General features: G+C 39.8%; 1 protein-coding gene across 2 annotated transcripts in view; it reads right to left on the bottom strand.

Moving 5' to 3' along the window:
• Window positions 1-22,759, bottom strand: part of LRP6 (LDL receptor related protein 6) — a 122,477-nt gene that overhangs the window by 85,307 nt on the left and 14,411 nt on the right. For both annotated transcript variants that reach the window (XM_033057990.2, XM_033057991.2), the window contains exon 2: window positions 22,214-22,607. In XM_033057990.2, the coding sequence (XP_032913881.1) occupies window positions 22,214-22,607 (394 nt within the window). The remainder of the gene's footprint in view (window positions 1-22,213; window positions 22,608-22,759) is intronic.

The following is a 22,759-nucleotide window of genomic DNA, read 5'->3' as shown; positions in this document are numbered from 1 at the left end:
ATGGTTAATACATCTGCATCTGGGTTTTCCTTTAAGCTTACATCTTTCATGGAAATGTGCAACATGCTCATACAACCCGACCCCTCAGTTTTGCATCAGTGAGTGCTTGTAGAAAAACAAATAAAATCCAACATGATGTATGCACATGTATGGATGTTCTTCTCCTCAGGAGCTGAGTTTATATCCACCAATGATCAAATCAAATCTCAAGTGCAACAACTTCTGAAAACTGACTGCATACACTTCCAAAAAAATTGTCTTATACTCTACATTTAATTTACTCCTTTTCATATCAGGTCCTCTTTTAGTCTGTCCATTCCTTGGTCGCTTCAGATAATACTTTCCTTTGTTATAAGTCATGAATAGTAATCCCTTCATGGTTGTTATCCAATTTTAGCAAAGGCTTTAATCTGCTTTATTGACAATTGCTCTTTAACTACTCTTCTCTGAACTGAATTGTAATAAAATGGATCTCCAACTCTGCAACTGAACCAAAAAACCCAAACCCCCCCCCAAAAAATCAAACAACTCAGAGTTTAGGATTACCACTGAGAACAAAAATATGTTTGGAAAATTAATTATATGAAGCAATTAATACGGAGTAATGCTAATAATATACAGAAGTGGTGGCAACAGTAAATATTTCCCCCAAGTGTGTAAGAAATACAGATGGTTAATATATTCAAAAGAAATGTAACTCTTGCTCCTCTTCTGTTCTGTGGACTGCTGTGAGGTGCCAGGATAGGCTGATTTTGCAGGATTAACAGTGAGGAGGCAGAGGACCAACCCTTTAAATAACAAATGGAACAGGGACCTGTGACAAAGCCAGGTGACCAGACACTCAGGAGCGACAGCTCCCAGACCTACCTGCTATTATACTGTGAGGGTATAAAAGGCCAGGGTTTCCTTTGTTCAGGGCCTCAGAGGCACCAGCTCCAGCTGCGATTTTGTTATTTAGCTATTGCACCAAGTTAAAATTATTTTAAGGATTGATGCATGTGACAGACACTCTGCTGTGGGAAACCTGGTCAGCCTGGGTGAGTGTGAGTGTGCAGCTGGAAGAAGGTTTGGTCTCAGCTCAGATGGTGCAACAGAGAGTGCCAGAGTGGTCCAGGATGGACCACTCAATACCTACCACTAAGAGCTCGACAGAATCACCCCAATTGTATAGAAGGGATGGCTAGACCAGAGTGATATACTCTGTTACTTAATAATGGAAACAAATGCATATTTAGCTTAACTCTACTAATTGAAAATCCAAGAAAACAGACACTATAGCTTCTCCGCAGCATGAGGAAAGAAAATTGACTTTACAGACAGCAGTAGATACCTCTTAAAAGCTGCTTCTAATCAACGCCCTTCCCACACCAGTGGCTCTGCCAATCCCTAAGTCACAACTCAGAAATTTGAAAAAAGGGGGTAGGGGTATCAAGGTACTTTTTCCGCCTCTAGTCTAATTGACTTACTTCTACAGGATCAGCTGAGCAAGCTGACATAACTACTTGCTTGAGGAAAGAGATTTTCCAGTGCAGTAAGAATTCATTCTGTAAACAACCCTTTTTCTAGGATAGTATTCAATACCATGCTCTGTACTCAGGGAAGCTAAGAAGCTGAAATTCCAAGTAATACATAAAATTACTCGGTTGTACATACTGATGACTTTATTATCCCCTTAAGATTTTCAGTATAAAAATCTTCTCTACTCAGAGCTCTTCAGTGCTCCTCTATATTGGGCTGCAATGCCTACAAGATTTTCCAATGCAAATTCAGACATTAGTGCATAACAACCATAAGGACTCCTATTAAAAGGGGGATGGGGAGACCCCACACTCTCTCTGGACAATCTGTTCAGTGTCTGGGCACTGCCCAGGGAAGAAGCTGTGCCTCCTGTGCAGGTGGAACCCCCTGGGCTCAGTCCCTGCCCGTGGCTCTGGTGCCGTTGCTGGGCCCCCGGAGCAGAGCCTGGGCCCTGCTCGGAGCCCTCCCTGCACACAGGGACACCCAGGGCTGAGGGTCCCTCTCAGCTGGGGCTCCTCTCCAGCCTGGACAGCCCCAGCTCCCTCAGCCTTTCCCTGCCACAGATGCTCCAGGTCCTAAATCATCTCCACAGCCTCCGCTGGCCCCGCTCCAGGAGCTCCCTGTCCCTCCTGTGCTGGTGATCCCAGAGCTGGACACAGCTCTCCAGATGTGCCTCCCAGGGCTGGCAGAGGGGCAGGATCACTCCCTGACCTACTGGCACTGCTCTTCCTGATGCATCCTAGGGTTCTATCGACCCTCTTGTCCCCCATGGCACTACTGGTTCTCAGACAGCTCACTGCCCACCAGGACCCCCAGGTCCTTCCCCCAGAGCTGCTCCCCAGCAGATCAGCCCCAGCCTGTACAAGTGCTCAGGGATCTCCTGCCCAGGTGCAGGACCTGCATTTGCTCTGGTTGAATGTCGGATGGTTCCTCTCTGCCCATCTCTCCAAGCTGAGTCCCTCTAAGGGCTGCACAGCCCTCGGGGCTGTTGGTTGCTGCTCCCAGCTTTGTACCATCAGTGAACTGCTGAGGAGGCACCGACCCCTCACACAATCCCTGATGAACAAGTTAAACAACACTGAACCCAGAACCTGGAGGACACCACTAGTGACAGGCAAACAGCTAGACCTTAGGCCACTGATCTCAGCCCTCTGGGATCTGCCACTCAGCCTGTTTTCAGTCCACCTCACTGACCACTCATCCAGCCCACACTTCTTCAGTTTCCCAGTGAGGATGTCATGAGAGGCAGTGTCAAAAGTCTTGCTGAAGTCAAGGCAGACAATATGCACTGCCCCACAACTACCATCCAAGTAGTTGTTTCACCATAGAAGGCAATCAGGTTAGTTAAACAATACTTACTACTAGTATTAAACAATAGTTAAACAATACTTACTACTGCTCCTGATCACCTCATCATCCACGTGGACAGAGGTGGCCTCCAGAGTGAGAGACTCCATCACCTTTCCAGGGATTGAGGTGAGATTGACTGGTCAATAATACCCAGGGCCCTTCCTCTTGCCCATTTTGAAGACTGGAGTGACATTTGCTTTCTTCCAGTCCTCAGGCACTTCTGCTTTCCATGACTTCTCCAAGGTGATCACAAGTGGTTTCACTATGGTGTCCCACCAGCTCTCCCAGCATTCATGGATGCATCCTGTCAGGGCCCATTGACTTGTGCATTTGGGTTTAAGTGTTCTCTGACCCAATCCTCCTCAACCAAGACAAAGTCTTCCTCCTGACGCTCCTTTACACTGGTCTCCTGGGTCAGGGATCCCACAGGGCTGGTCTTACTGGTGAGGACTGATGCAAAGGCAGCATTCAATAGCCCTGCCTCTTCTGTAGCCTCTGTTACCAGGCCCTCCCTTCACCTACTAATGGGCTCACATCATCCTTCCTTTTCCATTTGCTATTGGTGTATTTGAAAAAGTCCTTCTAGTTATCCTTGACATCCTTGGCCAGATTTAATTCTAGATGGGCCTTGACCTTTCTAGTCTCGTTCCTACTTATCTTGACCACCACTCTGTATTCACTCCAAGTGGCCTGGGTTTGCTTCCATCTCCTCTGAACTTTTTGCCTATACTTGGGCAATGACAGGAGCTCTTTATTCATCCATGGAGGTTCTCATAACTGCAGCCTGACTTCTTTCTCATTGGGATGCCTCATTCTCTAGCCTGAAGGAAGTGAGTCTTGAACACTGACCAGTTCTCTTGGACATTTCTTCACTGCAGAGCCTGCTCCTATAGGATTCTTCCAATAATATCCTGAAAGAGGTTTAAGTTAGGTCACCTCATAATCTTGCTTACTGTCCTGCTACCTCTTCATTCAACTCTACAATCTCATGGTCACTACAGCCAAGGCTGCCCTCAAGCCTTCACATCTCCAGCAAGGCCTTCCATGTTGGTTAGTATGAGGTTGAGGAGCACACATTCCTTGTGGGATCCTCTCACTGACATGAAGGCTTCCCAAGAACTTCCTGGACTGTTTTGTGCTTTGCTGTGTAGCTTCTGCAGTAGATGCCAGGGTAGTTAAAAGTCCCCAGCAAGAAGCAGGAACTGTGACTTTCAGACTGCTTCTGGCTGCTTCATCCACTTCCCTCCTCCTGACTGGGCAGCCTGTGGCACACAGCCACAACAGTGCCACCCGTTACAGTCCGTCCTTTTGTGCCAGCCCACAAGGACTTACTCATCCTCCTCACCAAGACACAGCTCAACACATTTCAAGTGCTGCCTCACCACTGCTCCTTCCTGATCTGTCTCTCTGAAACAGTATGTAGCCCTTCGTGCCAACACTCCAGTCACAGAAGCTATCCCACCACATCCCCATAACTGTAATGAAACCAAAGTCTTGGGGCTGCACATACATCTCCAGTTCCTCCTGTTTGTCTAGGTTTCAGTTTCTTAAACAGGAACAAGAAAGCAAGATGACCCTTTTGTTCAGTCTTCTGCATCATGTTAAGAAATTGCCTAATAAATTCATATTTATGGTGTTTGCTAGATCTACATATTGATTTTCTGTTGTGCATCCCATGCAATGAACTGGATCTTGACTCATGTTGACTAATGGGCAAAACCTCTGAAAATAAACAGAAAAAGCCCGTAGTAATTTTCTCTGTGAACGATGAAATGAAGAAAACTTGATTATCCAGAAAGAGGAACATCAAGCTAGATTCCTTGAAGTTTAATGAAAACAAAGGCACTGAATGAAGCATGCCCAGCAGGTGCAGCACTTGAAGCAGGCTCTGTCCTATGTGGGCGCCCGTTAGAGACATGCAGGATGCCACTGGGCTGGGAGGCCACTGGGAGATGAAGCTGGAGCCCAGCTTGACCAAAATTGAGCAACAAATTTCAAAGGTCTGATTCAGAGTGACACAGATACCTGCAGTATTCACACATGCATAACATATTAGCTTCTAATGGTGCTTTTATCCCCGTTTCTAGGCTACTGTCAGCTCCTAGATGCATCAGGTTTTTGTATGCATGTGCTCAGTGTTAGTTTAACATAACCCAATCTCATACACTTAATGTGAAAAGCTGTGAACACTGCTTTTCTCGGCTGCACAAACCTCAGATGCATAAATCTGTAACCTCAGAGGAGCTAATTAGGAGTATCATAAATTGTGCAATCCTTTCCTTTACACTTTTACTTGTGACCCAAGGTCAGGAGTGAAAATTGCCATCTATCATCAACTAAGAACTTTTAGTTTTTAATCACATTGGCAGAGGTAGCAAGAGGCTTTAGATATCCATGTATGAAATACATGGAAAGCTAGACAGCCAGCAGAGTTCTTGATGAAACTTCTTGGACAGAGCAACATTAGCTCTTGTACTGCCTCTCATGGGAATGGCTTGCTGCTCTTTGGTTCAACCCTCCATGGGAACCACCAACCTGTGTCCAGACTGTTTTTGAGCTGTGCAGATGTAAGAAAAAATTATCAGAGAAAATAGGTAGTACTTTGCAGAATAACCTGTCACTAACTATGCCATCCCAGCACAGCAGTATCCAATCCCCACACCACTAAGCAGTTCAAATATTTAGTTAACAGCTGTTATGGCAAGACTGAATTGGTACATGAGGCCCATGAGCTATTTATTTTGGCAGTATAGTGAAGCTACTTCTTTTCTGTTCTCCCAATCCTACCTGGAGAAGCAAGAATGCATCATGTGCTAGAAGCTGATGGAGCAAGAACATCTACCAAATAATAAAAAGGGTTTGTTAATAACTGTGTATATTTCCTCTTTTGCATCTGCTCTTAGATTTAAAGACAAAACAACTTTCACGAAGTAAGCTGCTTAGTGCTGAGACAAAAGATGAACAAATTTTGTTCATCAAAAGAAGAACAAAAAGGTGAATTAGAAGGCTGCTGTTGCAATTTAATGACATTGCTTTTGACAAGTAATAAAGATGATTCTGCATTTCGTAGTGTGGACTTTGATAACTCAGCAAGAAAATCAGACCTTTAAATAGGGATGCCACATAATTTGAAAAGTGTTTTAAAGTCTGTAATAATCTTAGAGAAAAACCACCAGTGAGCAAAAATTAGAAAATTGATATGACAGTTTAGTACCTATTTTAAAAAAGACTGCCTATGAGAACAGCTAACAGATAAACAGCATTCCTGTATGTCAACCAGATTATACAATGGAAGTATACAGGTCAATAAGCACAGGAAACTAAAACTTCTGACAAGGGGAAGAAGCTCCATCTCTCTTCAACTGTACTGTTTCTGTCTCATGAAAAAGGACCTCAAACCTATATTTTTATAGGGTCTACAAGACAGGTATTGAAATTCTGGTGAGCCTGACAAGCCTTGATCCTACCTTCTTTCTAGGCAATACACAGTGTAGGACAAACCACAGAGACAGAATGAGGAAGACCTGACAAAGGAATGAGGACTGGGCATGTGGAAAGGGCAGAGCAGTTTTTCAGAAGCAGGCATTTCACAGTCATCTAAGCCTTGCTTAGTTATCACTGCAGTGGAACAGCATGTGGCAATAACATTTAAAACTGAAAGATCTGTATGGATAGAAACACAGAAGAACAGTAAGATCACAATGCTGCCACAGCTGAAAATCCTCAGCCACCTTACCAGCTACCTACTGTGGAATGACTGAACAGAACAGAAAACTCAAGGCTCCTACCATGTGTCCCAGGATGTCAGCCTTATGGAAAGCTGTTTCCAGCAAAAGCATCAATTCTGATGAATCAGAATTTGAAATAAATGGTCAGATAATTCCACACCAGCTTCAAACAACTGAAAATCCTTTAATGAAAGTGTTAGTTCTTACTTCACCATTTAATGTAGTTTATGATTTATCTCTTCAAATTAAGAAGACAGGTCAGCACCTCTGTTTCTTACTTTCAGTTCAGCAGCACATCAGTACCACGTTTTTTACAGTCAGAAGGATTCAGCAATAGCAAAGAATGCTTTTATCACAAACATTCCTGCAGTCCATCTCAGAATCTCCCAAAGTGCTCCCCCAGAGTGTTTACACTAATTCTAGGTTTTGAAACACATTTTTATTTTTGCCTTTCTAATTAATCTAAACTGTTTGACAAGCAGTGCTGTTAGAATGAATACGTAACAGCACAGCTGCTGCTCCACACATTTTATAACAATCACAAAAGGCTGGCACAGCTTTGGCCCAGCCTATCCCATTCAGGTGGAGAGAATCTCAATATCTCTTCCAGCAGGAATCTGCAGGAGTGGGAGTCGGGAAAAAGAAGAGCAGAGAACTGCATTGTGCTCACAAACCAGCTAAATAACTTCAAATGTCTTGAAAAAGAAAATTAAGACAGAAATGATGATTTGCTCAGGATTTGTCATCAAAGCAAACACCAAAACCACAATACACCACACCAAGAACCAGAAACAAAACTCAGTTATCCACCTCTCGAAAAATGTTGTAGTACACAGAGTATCTGCTCAGTGATACACAAATCACTCACTCCGCTCAACTACAGTGATAAGGCAGAATCCACCACTACTAAAACTCTTGTCTTTTCAGACCTATTACACCACTAAATACGTGATGCTCTTGTAAAGTGACATGCTTGTAACTATTGCCATTTCATGGCACATAGTCTTCAACTTAATCTGTACCTAAACATTCCTTATCTAAAGAATTAAGCTCTAAAGCTTGAATTATGCAATGTTACCATATACAGTTATTTTCTACTCACTGACTTACTTGTGTAGACCAGCTGTTGGCATTTTCAGTATATGCTGTCTGGATGCCTGATACTTTATATCATGGCCCACTCTGCTGCTAATCACAGGAGCTGAGCATTCAGTATACCAAGAGTTACACACAGAAACCTTCCTTTGAGATATCTTCTAATTATCTGTGCAAGTGGTTTGACAGCTTTTAACTTTAAATTAAATAACATCTCACTCGCAACTAAAATATTCAGTTGCTAGGTTTCCTTTCCCGGGTTACATTTAGACCTTTGCTACACCAAAAACTCACAGCCCATGCCCTTTTGGGTGACGAACCATCAATTAAATGCTCCCTTAAGCATTTGTCTATTTAAGGTTTTGTGCTGTGTTGTGATTTTTAAGCTGTCATTGATATAAAACCACTACCCAACAATTCAGAACCAAGTGCATGTGACAACAGACGCCTCCATTGGGCCCTGGTTCCAGCCCAGCAGCCACCATTTCCATGTGTTGGTATACACATTACACACACAAACATTCCGCAAATCACACGGTTAAGTGTTTATAAGCAAAAAAGAACCTACACATTTTTAAAAAGTGCCTACCTAAGTCTCTGTGAGCAGCACTCCCAGTACAGTACATGTATCCCACTCACAGTCACCTTGGCAGTGGTCACAGATTTTATTACTGAAAATACAGTGTTAGCATCAAAATACCAATTCCATGAAACTGCACTTTTCTTCTGGCAGCAATAAAAGTTTATCTGTGGGATCATTCACCTTACTTTTGCTGAATGGTTTTGCCCATTCTTGTGCTTCCAAAGAGATAAATAAAAGAACTAAACAAATTCATCCAATGCAGTCTGGAACACGTCAAGAGTGACACAGACAAAACACTACAATACAGAGTAAGGGCTGAAAGAGCAGAGGGAACTCTTAAAAAGTGATTGGCAAAAAAAAAAAAAATAAAAAAAAAGGTTTGCTTCCTCTTATCATAAGTGAAAGCAACCCTACTTCTCACAGAGGATTACTAGGATTATTAGTAAAACACTGTGGTTGCAAAGAAGTGGTAGAAAGGAGAGAGAACAGAGCTTGGTGTTCATGTATAGTTGTGAAAACCCTAGTTTCACTACTAGTTATTTTTAATTAAGGTAAAACCTCCTATCTTCCCACTCTACTTCCATACCTTCCCACTTGTTAACATGGCAATAGACGAACTTAAATTCAGTCAAACTTGTGAAAAAGAGACCAGGTCTAATATAAAACTGAGTTCTGAAAGATGAACTCCTCTACTACTAAACTGCCCCAAACCAGAATGCTGTCCATGCCCACTACTGCCTCCAAAATCACCAGCTGACAACATAGAATTTCAGTTTTTGAAAACAACTTAAAGCACCTTGAATCCTAAAGAGGATTACAAATCTATCTACAAAAAAGTCAAGGAAAAATAAGATACCCTGAAATAAAACTGGGCATGGCCATTCCTGTCAGCAGTTCCTATTGCTGAAACACTGAACATGGTGTTGTAATCAAATTAACTATATAAAAGGACATGTGAATTGCATAATTCAGTCTACAAATGTCTAGGTGGAGACTGCACCAGACCCTAAATTACCACTTTCTTAACTTACATGATTCCTCATCAGCCATGGAAACACAACTACATTAAAATGTTATCTTCTGTTATGCAAAACAAGGTAATTCTAGGTGAAATAAAACTATTCAAGGTCAAAAGGTTTATGTACATGGTTTGCCTAGGAATTTTTTTTTTACTCTTTGGATGTATCAATCAATAAATCAATATCAATCATATCCCATCATGATTTTGGGGCACAAATGCTGGTTTATTTTTTTACATCCTTAAAACTTCACAAGTTCGCAACACAAAGAAAACACCAAACTAGCTCTGTGAAGATTAGTACACAGCTCTCAACAGTATTGAGTAAATAGATGCCAGGGACTTTGCAATTCCAGAGGGACAGGCTGAAATGAAGAAACAAGTAATGTAATATCTTCAAAGTCAGACATAAAAAGGCTAATTGTTTCCATAGATTTTTTTTCTTATTGTTTCTAAAAAAGGACCCAGAACTTTTCCATCATAAAAAGATTAGTCAAGAATTCACTCAACATATGTTTGACAAGCTTTGTCTTACATTCTTGTGAACATCTTGACCATGATCACACCAAAGAAAACCTACCTAGAAGCAACAGAACATCATGGAAACAGCAAGTTTCATGGTTCACAAGAACCATATATTTGTTAGGAAGACACATGTGCAAAATTTTAAAAAATTTCAAGCATAAAACTAACTACATGCTTGCTTCTCACTATGGAGCCTGGGCATTTTTCAAATTCTCAGCTAAACTCTACTTCATTAACCAATTTTGGCACACACATAGGGGAGAGTGGTCATCACTTGCACTGTTTCAGATGGTATTTTGGTCTGTCTTTATTCAACAGAAAAAATACATAGATTAAACTTAATCATATCCTTTACCATCTCAAGGGGAAAACCCTTGAAATTCACATTCAGCAGTTCCTAAAAAGAAGTTTCATGTGATATTTAGGGTCCTGCACTAAGAAAACAATCATTTAAGTCTGGACACTGGAATGCCACAAACTCTTTGTGCAAAACCAGAGTTCTCTACCTAAACAGCATGGTCAACACTGCTATGGCAAAATAACGATTAATACTATGATTTTATCTGTCCAAGCTGCATGGTTTTCAAGCCAGTCTGAAAAACCAGACAGTTCACAGGACAGATTCTAAGGAGCATCTTACATACACTTTGGAAAGCAGACCTTGACAAAGAAAAGTACTTAAAAGCCACAACCCCAAAGGATATACCTACTGCTTGCATTAGACACATTCCCTCCCAAAGTCGATGGTAAAGCATACTTTGAAAGTTGGAAAAGTCAATGGTGTATGTAGTAGAGCAAATGGAGGGGAGAAAAGGAAAGAAGAATGGCACAATTTGATGATCTTGATAAATGTTTTCTAGAAAAGTCATCTTCCTCCACCTCAAAACCCACATACTTGCTTCTAACTAGGTATTTTTAATGCAGAAACTTCACTGAATGACCCTATTTTCAAAATACTACAGACTTCTCCATTAGCACAATTTTTTATTTTTAGCATATTTACTTCATAAAATTAGTTTATAGATAACTGGTTCTGTAGATTCTTTCACTGGTACAAAACTTGGTTTTTTTTCTTAGTTAAGCAGGAAATTGTACATCTAGGAATCACAATCCCCAATCACATTTACTCCTGGAAATCAGCAATAGAAGAATCATGCCAAGGCATTCATGAGTTCAAGATTTAATAGGCAGCACTCAAGGCAAGGTTTGAGCATCAAGTAACTCCTACAGGTGACTTTCCACGTGATTTCAGGAATGTTCACATTAAGCCTGTTCAATTGTTCAGGGTCACTGTCTTTTGTTTTGTCTTATCTTAAATGCAGAACTTCTGCTAGTCTGTAAAGAGTTGCCAGGCAACATTTTCCAATATGACAAATTTTACTTCTGATCGTCATAAACTTACTTTTATAGTATCTTAAGAAACTTCTCTCTCCTCCATCTTTTCCAAACAGCCTGATAGCTGTTCCAATCCCTTAGCTCCAGGACCACAAAGTGTGAGGTAAAACAAATAGCAAGAAGAATACTAGTAAAGGCCTCCAGATAAAGGTCCAAAGACTTCGTAGACTCTGAAATACCTACACCCAAACCAAGTTGTTCTGCAACTACGTTCCATTTTTAATGCATTGGTTTCTACAACACATTTCAGACCCTCCTTATTCACAGATCATTTGCTGTATGTATTGCTAACATTATACTGGTGAACTCTACAGACAAAATATTCAGCAGTTGTTTGCAGAGGGCCAGGCTTTGCAAGCAGGACAGCGACCAAAAAACTTTAACCATAAAGTTAGGCAGTCAGAGTTCAAAAATCTAAAACCACCCACCCTGTTGCACAGATGGCCCTCTGGAATCCTGTTTATACTGGAGAAAATGGGAAGACTATCTCTTTATGGATGACTAAAAAGTCTACCAAAAATTACTGAGCCTTTCTTTCAGCCACCGCTTGACTCCATTTCAGGTGTGTCCTGCTGAACATTTAAAATTGCTGATGCACAGATATCCTCCATACTCTGATTTTCCTTTTTTAACTTTCCTGAGCTAATTATCTGTGTGTGACCAGGTGATAGAAGCCATTTTATTCTGAAGGGGGACAGAGAAGACAGGACTTGCAACAACAGGGCAACAGTTTAATGAGAATCTGCCCCAGACAGGGAAACTTGTGACTAGAAGCAAGGAGAACCTGTTTATATTTCATGGCAATCAATATGGTTGCCCTTTGTCTGCTTAAATAGTGGGCAAAATGCTCTGGTTATACAAGCTGATGAAAGATCACCACTTTTAATTACATTGAAGCAAACAAATTTATATTAAGGACTCAGTTTTTTAAGTCTCATTTGCCTCAGTTTAGGAACTCGATTTTCCAAGTCTCATTTCTTTAAATAGAACATTTTTTTAATGCAAGGAGACAATTCTTCCCAAGTTAAGTAGCAAATTTCTGTCAAACCTCAAGAACACATTGTACTTTCATGCTTTCATAGTATCCATCATTTAAATCCAAATTTGGTTTGTAGTTATAAAATGTTGATTAGGACCATATAATTTATTTAATGCTAAAGCTTTTAGTGGTTATGAGCCGCAATCAGACCTTTACTAAAACAAATCTCTGGTTACAGTATTGACTGGTTGGCCAAGCCATCCTATGGCTGCCAGCTCAGCACTGAGGGCTGGCTTGGACACCACATCCAACAATCCTTCTGCTCGCTCAGGAGACTGCATTTACATGTATGTGGAGAGAGGACAACAGATATGTTCAGTCAGAACCTCCAGCTACCACTGCTGGCCGCAGTAAGCGCATTATAAAATACTGATTAAAACAGCATGTCATCCTATTGCAATAAAACAAAAAATGTTTTCATCAGGAAGGCACGGTAAAATTACAGCACAATCTGTAGTTTTTATACAGCTAACAGCATTTGTGTGACATCTCATGATCAGGTGAAGCACCAGTTCAGCAACATAAGCAGGGACAATAAAACCAGACAGCTCTGGACTGTTAACAACTACTCAAGCTCCATCACATTTCAAGTGTTTACAGTAAGAAATAGGCAGGTTTTGCTATATGTATCTGAAAGTTCTTCCAGGATGTTCTTACTGTTCCACTACTTTATAAACCATATATTCCTCTTGAGTAATTTCCCACCCCCGCTTAATTTTTATGTCAGGCTAACAAACACGGACTTCACAGAAACCATTTTCTTTAGCATGTACAAGAAAAATGCTTGCTGAAAAAAAATCATAGAAATATCAAAATAGTATGTTTTAATAAAAAGTAAGTTTGCCAGAATTTAACCTGGAGGTCAGATAATGATAAAAGGCACGGTTTTTTTCTATAACAAACATCTTGTTTATAGTAAATGAATCTGCTTCTACTCAAGAATTAAAGACACTTATATGCTTTGTTACAATACACAGCAAAGGAATCACACAAGCTTAATTTGTAAAACAGTTTTCTTGAATTTTAAGGGATTTTTTTAAACAATGGCTAGAGCAGAGATCTTACTTATCCTTTGAATAACTTAACACAGATTTATTTAGAAAAAAGCTCTTAGACTTAACAGTGCTCTTAGCTGCATAATTTCCTATCTTTACTACTTCTTGCTTGAAGTGACAGAGAAAACTTAAGACAAGCAATGCTTTATGCTGAAACATGAAATTAAGATGTAGAAGTGAGAAACGACACTGTTCCCATGAGAAATGAAAATGAGAAATGAAAATGTAAAGTATGTGTTAAACAACCCTGGGGAAAGAAAGGAGGCGGAGGAGGAGGGTGGAAAAGAGAGGGAAGAGAGAAACCCAGAGTGCCTTTTTTTTTTTTTTTTGGAGAGTGGTATTAGAAGGATTCTAATCAAACCATTAAGGTCACAGAAAATGTGCTACTATTCCTTATATTTCTACTCAACAGTTTAAGGGGAATAAAATGATTCCATATTTATGGACACTTGAGGTTTGCTGTTTGTGTTTGGCTTTTTGGTTGGGTTTTTTTTGTGGAGTGGGAAGGAGATGTTCTGTCAGTTTGTTTGGATTTTTGGTTTTAAGGTACAACACAATTAGACTTTCAAGTATGAGATACAATTAACTAGACACAGACACCACAAACACATATTACATATATATTCTCACCCACACACATGCATTTAAAGTACACAGTCTAAAATCTAGAGCAATACCACGGAACAGCATTGCTGGCCCATCTGAAGTGACTCTGCTCCCACTAACAAGGCTCAGGATTGTCCCATTACTTTCCCTCATTACAGAACACCCACAACTGGGTCAGATGTTTAAAAAACAGCCTGGAAGGGGGAATCCACTAGGAAAGAAACAGACTGAAACCAGAAACTCACAACTTAGGTACAGTTACACAACAAAGGGTTAAAAGGAGCCATTTCTTTCTCCAAGTGTCAAGCAGAAATCCAAAGCAGTAACTTTTGTTTTCCTCAGCTGATTTTTAGGACATATCTACACAGATCCTAAAATGGTAAAATAATACTGGTTCAGATATAGGCTCAACAAACAACCCTGGCACTCTAATGAGAACCAACTCTAATCTGTTCCTGTCCCAGGGTCACTGCACAAGTCCTCAAAATGCTTATTTAGGTATTTTATTAGGCCACCTCGACATTTGTCCCTGGTATGTCCTCCTTTCTCACTTGCTGCACTATAAAAGCTGCATTTGCTTAACATCCTCCATACAATGTATTATCCTGTGACATTTTATCTGACCATTCTACAGAGATATAGGAACTGGAACACATTCATTCTCCACAGGGATAGTCTTATTTTTTTCCAGGAATGCAGCCAAATAAAGATGGCTCTTCTACAGACTTTTTTCTTTGTTAATCATGCTGAAATTCATACAGCTGAGTGCTCTGATTTTCATTTTTTAAACAAAATTAATCCATAGTTTACTCAAAGAATACTATCAGTCTGTTTCAAATCATGCTAGCAAAGGAATTTATCTGCTTTCTTCAAGCAATAAGCCATAAAATCAACCTTTTTCTGTCAAAAATATAAATCCAATTATCAATGTCCTCCAGAGGAACAAAGGCAATTTTCTGCTTCACTTTCTATATCACAGTCCAAAACCTTTGCTCTAAAGTTTGCATGAAACTTTACAAACACATTTCAGTAACTGCCCAAAACACGGGTGGAGGACACACCAACCAGCCCTGCTTTGATTTTAAATGAAGGAAATGTAAGATTTCTTCCATCTGTGCACCAATGAAAAGGCCAGACACCATCACACTCCTCTGACCCACTGTGACTCAGGCTGGGTCTGCATGGCTACAAATGCCCCTGGTCAGCTGTACAGGTGTGTTCCCTGACACATCACAGCAGGAAATGTGAGTGCAATTTCATCTCATGGCAGAAAGTATGTTTGAGGCACTGAAGCTCATCAAGAACAGCAAGAAGATGGTTGCAGGATCCAGAAAGAAAGTTTAAACCACACTGCAATGAGCCGTAAACACTAAAGGCTAATTTTGTCTTCTGGTGCAGATCTGCCTTAACACACACAGTCTGCAAGGCTCATCCTAATTTCTGAAAAAATCCCCTCTATAATAACCTGCCTTGAGATAGTAAAGAGATTACAAACAAAACCTTCCTCCAAAATGAATCATAAAAGTAATTCCTTGCAATTCTTAAGCTCAGTCAGCTGCAACAGTTTTAGTGAGCAATCACAAGCTCCCTGCTACAAGTCTTAATAGCTGTCATGGATTCTGAAGCTATGATTTCCTGACAAACACTGCCAAGTTATCCAAATTACATTTGAGGGAGAGAAGGATTATTTGTAGGGTGGTGGGGTTTTTTTTTGTTTGTTTGTTTTTTGGGTTTTTTTGTTTTTTGTTGTTTTTTTTTTTTTTTTTACCCTGGCCCCTTCCCCAGAAACTGCATGGACTTTCCTTTAAAGCCTCTTTGGTTCCTTAACAAGCAATGCTACTTTGGACTTCTCAAGCAAAAACATAAAATGAACAGTTTATCAAATTATAACTCTCTGCTGTAAATTAATATAGTCCCTTTGAGTTCCTGCTAAATTATTAAAAGTTATCTTAGGACTATTTTCATTTTTAAGAGTGTGTGAATTTTTTTTCTAAATTAACTTAATGCATAACAAAAGCTTAAAATCATGACTTTTCTTTTTTTAACTGCAACAGGTCTTCATAGTCTAGACTTGGATGCTAAATTATAATTGCAGGGACTGAAAATGCAGATACAGAAACCTGCCCAAAGACTCATCACCAGACGTTATTCATGCACAGCAGAAATTACTACCCCGCTTTAAATTCTTAGTTCTAACTTATTAAATAAACACTGCATGCAAATCTGAAGTATACTTTCATACATGGATACTTTCCAGCAAGATGCAGTTAACTAGTTCCTGTCATCCCAATCACTGCAGCACTGACCTGTTAAAGGACAGGACAAATCATACTCTTGAAAGTTACCTTAAATTGTCAATAGACCATCATTTGCATATCATGTCTCACTCAAGTCTGAAACTAAAGTGAAAAAAAAAAAAAGCAAGCCAAAGAACTGAAGTGTTCTGACAGACTCTAGAGTGCTGCAAGAAAGGTTTGCAGGAGGGAAAGCACAGCTCTCAACTGATCCTCTCCACAGTCTTGTTTTCTAGCCCAAGAACTGAATGAAGGAGGTGGGCTGCAGGAAAATTTTCAAACTTGCCTACAGCTAAAAGCATCTACAACTTTGCTATACAAGTCTGTAATAAAAATGTTTGTCCCGCACTAATCAATTCTGTGCACTCTAGTTTGATTTCTAGCAAGCCAAATCTCTCCCACCTCCTCCCACAAAGAAAAAACTAGGTAAAACACCTGCAAAATAAAGAAAATATATTAGCAAGCATGTTCTCCAAGTTCCTGGCAACCTCTGGCAGTAGGGTGAGGACAGGCAGACAGTGGCAGTAACATCTAAAACCAGCACAGCAAGATTTACAAGAGAGGTCACCTCTCCAAGTCCTCACTGTTTTACATATGTGGGTTTCTGGTTACCTTCCTTCAACTCCTCCTTCACATGAGGAGAAAAGAGATTATGAGCAAGAAACTAACATTTTGAGCTGTGTAATAAAATGACACCTTTACAATTTCTACATCTATTCAACATGGAAATATCCTAGCATAGGACTAGAAACCAGCATTATATGGACCATATGTGACCAATCTCAAACAAACTTTGCAAAGTTTTGCCTGTCAATGAGATTCAAACTAAGCAAAAAAACACTAAAGAAAACCAAACAACTCCTAGAGTGAAAATTCAAGGTTATTACAGTAAATTAATAATGTCTGATCTTGTTCCCAGTGGTCGCAAAGACCTCCATAGGACCATGAGCCAAACTCCAAACAGCTTACACTCAAGAAGCAAAGGGAGCTACAGTAGTTCTGGGGCAGGAGACAGCAAGGACATTCCAGATGCTGTGCCAGACTCTTGCAGGATAAACCTTGCACTCTGCTGGGTTTTGGATCACTCAGTATAATCCTGGCCTAGACAAACTTCTCTGATTTGAAAGGCCATGCCTAGAAATTCAGGTCAACCAGCAGTGGCCCAGCAAGGATCACCCAGCTACGAGTGACAGCAGAGCTGCATTTTAGATCCTCCCAGAGTTACATGCAGTCCCAAAAGGCAAGGTAGGCCACTCCTGGTGCAGTTTCATCAGGACAAACTCTGCAATACTGTTGCAATCTTTAAGTAATGAAAAAATACCTTGTGTTGGTCTAATATCCTAGCTATTACCTGAATTTAGTGATGCATTTGCAATCATCTCTGGAACAACAGAGCCTCCTTAGGCGAGGAAAGATGGACTACACCTTATAAATCTTTGTGCCATAATCACAGGAGTCTGCAGATTTCATATCACCTATAGAACCTCAAAATTACCTCCTTAGTACACAGGCCACGCTACACAGCAAACGATCAGCTGAGTGCACTGATCTGTCACCTGTGAAACATTACTGTCAGCAGAGGAGCAGCATAAAGATTTCCAGTGAGAAGTGATCTGCTCAAGGGAGAGATGGCATCAAGCAAGAGAAGGTATGAAGCAAAGCCTTCAGTTATTTGCATTATTTTGGGAATTTACATCCAAAGTGCCATTTTATGTAACATTAACTCGCCTGAAAACAAAAATGTACTGTACAAGTGAATTTACTGAGAAAGTCTGACATTTTTTCATTTTAAGAAAGTTTTTTCCCAAAAATTAAAGGTACTGTAACTGTTATTAGAACTGTCCATTTCCCCTTTTTTATTCTGTCGTGTAACATCTATCACTCAGCAAAAGTACTACCACTTTACACAAATCTTTTGTTACAATGTGCAGATGTAAGGCCTGTACCACAGTTGTTTTTGTGCTTGACGTGCTCAGACACCAGTTTTCAACTTTCAAAAAACCAAAAGAAGTAGGTCCATAAAGAAAGTATGCGCTCCCTGCAAAATTTTGCATGAAAAAAAAGCAAGTCTGCTGGGGGAGGGGTACCCATTAAACCTGAAGATCCTCCACAACATTCAAAGTACTTCATCCAGAAATCAACTTCAGCTGCCATAAAAAGTGTTGTAGCTCTTTGTACTCTAATTCCATTCATTAACCAAAACCCTTTACAACCCAAAAGTTTTACAAGACCTTAACAATTAAGGTAACTCTATACAGTCACTTGATTTAAAACATATCCTGAAAAGCAAGCAATTAGTTACCACTTCTAGGAGGCACTTAAAATTCCCTTTGTGGTGAACAATACACGTAGAAGTGAGAAAAGCCAGTTCATTCTGACAGTGCTCCTTATGAAGAAAGCTGATCCAGTTGTCTACAGGGTAATTTTTAGGGAACTGAAACTATGATAATGCAATCTTTACCATAAGGACAAAAGGGCTGCACAAATTAAAAAGCAAAAATAAACAAACATATCAACCCACCACCAACAAAAAACCCAACACAACAAGAAAACAGCAGTAAAAATATACCATACTGCACTTTAAAGCAGTATTTTCTCAAGAACCTGGATATGCCTTTTTTTTTTCTTCAACTTGAGTGATGAAGAAAATAATCTCTTTTCTACTTGCTCAACTTTCACATGAGCTGTTCTTAATTACAGTACTCTCCTGCACATGGTGATCTAACACCTGATCTTCTCCTGCCAAAAAGTCACCATTAAACTGTCGGTGTAATCCCCAGCTGCAGATCTTGTAAAAAGGGTCTTGTGTTCAGGAATAAACAGTTCCAGAAAGGATGGATAGGACCAAGGAGCCTTCCTGGAACTTGCCATCTCACTTCAAAAGAAGGCTGAACAAACATCCCATTCCCCTCACCTTCGTCTCAGGGCCCTTCTCTCTCCTGCTACACACAGTATTTTATCAAGTATCAAGACAAGTGAAACAAGGCGTAGTGTAGGAACAAGAGCAATGAGAAGCTCAAATGCCAGAATGTACATAGGAGATGGCCAGCAAGAAGAACTTAGATGTTTCAGATTTTATTGCCTTCTTATAGTAAGTGAAACAAACAAACAAACCAGACTTGGCTGCTATGCCTCAGTTACCAAATAAGAAATATTTTCCACTGGTAAATCCATTGCATTTCTTATTACTGATAACAGACATGGGAACCAAATCTAACTACTCCAGGATCTCAGTTACACACAGAACCTCACAATCACCTTATGGTTTTGGCAGTGAAGTAAAGACTGCCCAAACTACTTATTCTTTAATGCCTCAACCTGCTCTGAAAGAGCACAATGACATTCCTCCAAAGCATCACAGCAACACCAAGCAGTGACCTTCACAACCTGGAGTATCCTACAGCAGCAGCTGTGAGAAAGACCAGAACACTGATGAAACATGTAAATTTTACTAAACTTCCAAGGAAATGCATTATTCATCACTATATATCTCAACTAGTTTATACTGTTAACATTTAATTTCCAAGTAGGCATACTCATGTGTTCAGCAAGACAGATACATTTAATAAATATACATTCAATCCCAGAAGAGACTAGTAGTTTGGGACTTAAATCAGCTTTTTCATGAAACACTTGATGCACACTACTTTAGATAAACTATTTTTCACAATTTAACTTTGATGAGAAGCTAAACTTATTGGTAAAGATTACCTAGTGTAAGTTTTGCTGCTAAATTATTTCTTTTCATGAATTGCAAGTTTAGAAAATTGTGTCTGAAACAAACATTGTCTGAGCATAATAGGAGGTGGATTAGACTGCAGGAAAATATGAGGGGGGTTTGCTTTTCAGGTTTCAGATTTTATTAACTTCTCTTAGGATTTTTTATGGCTTACTTCTACTACTATTTGCCAGGAAACATCTTGAAACCAAAAGACAATTACAGGGGTAAAAAAAAATGCAAACACTAGTGAAAGAAACATCCATCCAAGAACAGTTTGGGGAATTATTTCTCTTTTTAAATTTACATCTCTGTGTTCATGTCACCCTTCCACCTATATTTCAAGCTTTGGAGGCTGTTCTGAAATGTAACCCAATTGATTAAAAGCTGAAAAGTTTTCTATTACAAAACTGCACATGAGAACTGCAATTTTTGCAATATGGTAAACCAGAAAGTGGATTATGCTGCTTTATTACCTTCCCCAAGACACACCCTTCACATAACAACTTACAAAGTGACATATTCAAAAATTCAGAAGAAAGAAAATATTTTGTCCTTAAATTACAGTTGTTGGAGGGACTTTTTTTGTTTTGGTTAGAGGAGTTTTGTTTGGGTTGGGAAAGGGAGTTCGGTGTTTGGTTTTTTTTTTGCTTGAGTTGTTTTGTTTTAAATTCCAGCATATTTTCAGGAGTGTTTACTCCTACTGCTTTAACAGACTATCACTATAGAAAAAGTTACAGATTTGCTTTACTTTTGACCTATTTCATTTTTCTTCTTGTATTTTCCTCTTGGTGTAAAGTATTGAGAAAGAGTAAAGAGTATGCAAACATCGAGATGGGATTGCTGAGCATATTACTCTGCATGTTCAGAAAATACAAAAAAAAAACCAAAAAGACCAACTGGCTTCACAACAGAGCTTTACTTTTAACCAAGAATCTCATTCTCTCTGGTTACAAGCCACTTTAAATGTGTGTTTCCTTCCTTTTTCTCTCACTTTTGGGATGGTGGGTAGAAAAGGCATGAATATTACACTTTCCTTACACTCTTAAAGGGTTTTACAATCTAATGAATTAAAACTAACACTATCATTGCCTTCAATTTACAAGTTACAAATATACAAGAGAAGCATTCATCCATACTTTTGTTATTTCCAAAGCTTGAAATACAGGTACTGGAAAATAAACATATTTTCTGTTAATATATTGCCAAAAGACTATTGAAACTGCAGAAAAAAATATTTAAGATGTAGTATTTCTATTTCAGGACAGAAGCCGTGTTTTGCAGAGATTTTCTTCTTTTGGAAGAAAAAGGCCAAATGAAAATCAAAATGCAAAGAAGTAGCAAGCAACAAGACAAGCATCTTTCCAAAGAAACAATTTCTACCCTCCACAAAAAAAAGAGTTGGCTGAAAAACATATGTGAAATGGCAGTACAATAGATTAACTTCCTTGCTCGTTCAAGGAAAATAATACAGTAAAACCATGTTCTACACTACGGATATAAAATATTTTCAAAATGTTACACAGCATCAAGGATACTCTGTTAGTATTCCACTTTGGCGCTCCCAAACACTTTGTCACAGGTGACTGCCCTTGGGGTAACCTCAAGCCAGCCATTTATATAACACTACCAAACTCCACTGAATTTTCCATTGTTGGCAAATGCTGTTTTTCCCAAGAACAGAGTAAAAAGAACCACATTGAGGGACTCAAATAGGAGTTGAGAAAATAATGCTCGTTCTAGAAGGAGCTGAGAGACAAAACCATGATTTTTTAAAAAAGGCATTCCCCAAGGGTGGGGAAGGGAGCCTCCTTTTTAAGTTTTCTGATTAAGCTTCAGAACACATCTCCAGTTCTTAATACAGTATGTTGACTTCTCCCATTCCTTCAGATGCTTCAATAAAGCATGAATATCAACAAAGAACAAAGCTCAAAAAAATTTCATTTCCTGACACTTCAGAGTGACACGTCTCTCTGTCCATGGGCAGCTGACACAGCCTTTTGAGGAAAGCAGATTGTATTAGGTCTTAGGTTAGAACTTCTCCATTTCTGCTAATCTTCTGCACTACAGCCAAACTAAGTTTCTAGTACTGTTTCTTAAAGTCTGATGATTCCTGATTCACAAGCCAATATGAATGGAATTTCAGAAGTCTGCAGATCACACCAGTAGAAAGAGAAACAAATGATGCAAAATGGCTTAAGATAACTTGGAGAAAAGCATTTGAAACCATTCAACAAATGAGAAATAGTACAAATTTTTGTATTTGGAACTACTTTAAAAAAGACTTACCCTCTTGCAGGATCCAAGGCGATTGCTCTGGGTTGATCCAATTCTTGCCAAAACAAAACTTTCCTCAGCGATCCATCTAAGTTAGAAACCTCAATCCGATTTGTTTCCGAATCTGTCCAGTACAGCTTCTCCCCCAGCCAGTCACAGGCCAGCCCGTCGGGCGACAGAAGTCCGGAAACGACCACGTTTTGTACACTCCCGGATTTATTGAACTCTGTCCTTTTGATGGCTTCCTCGCTGACGTCGCTCCAGTAAATCAAGCCCTTGAGGAACACGAAGTCCACGGCGGCTGCATCCTCCAGGCCCCCCACGATCACCGTGGCGTTCTCCTTGCCGTGGGCAGCGTCCACCAGCCGCAGATCCCGGCGGTTCGCGTACAGCAGCAGCGGGGCAGCTGCACACAGGACAGAAACGGGAGACACACAGACAGATGTGTTAACATCACTCGAATCAAGCAGAACTCACACTGTGATGGTGTGTCAGGTCATGGGTAGATACTGATTTAAGAGTATCTTTACAAAAATAAGAAATACTGGGGAGATATTT

This window comes from Catharus ustulatus, chromosome 4 (genome assembly GCF_009819885.2).
Source record: "Catharus ustulatus isolate bCatUst1 chromosome 4, bCatUst1.pri.v2, whole genome shotgun sequence".
NCBI classification, from domain to species: Eukaryota; Metazoa; Chordata; class Aves; order Passeriformes; family Turdidae; genus Catharus; species Catharus ustulatus.
The sequence above is the reverse complement of the archived record's forward strand: the minus strand, read 5'-3'. Positions and strand labels throughout refer to the sequence as shown.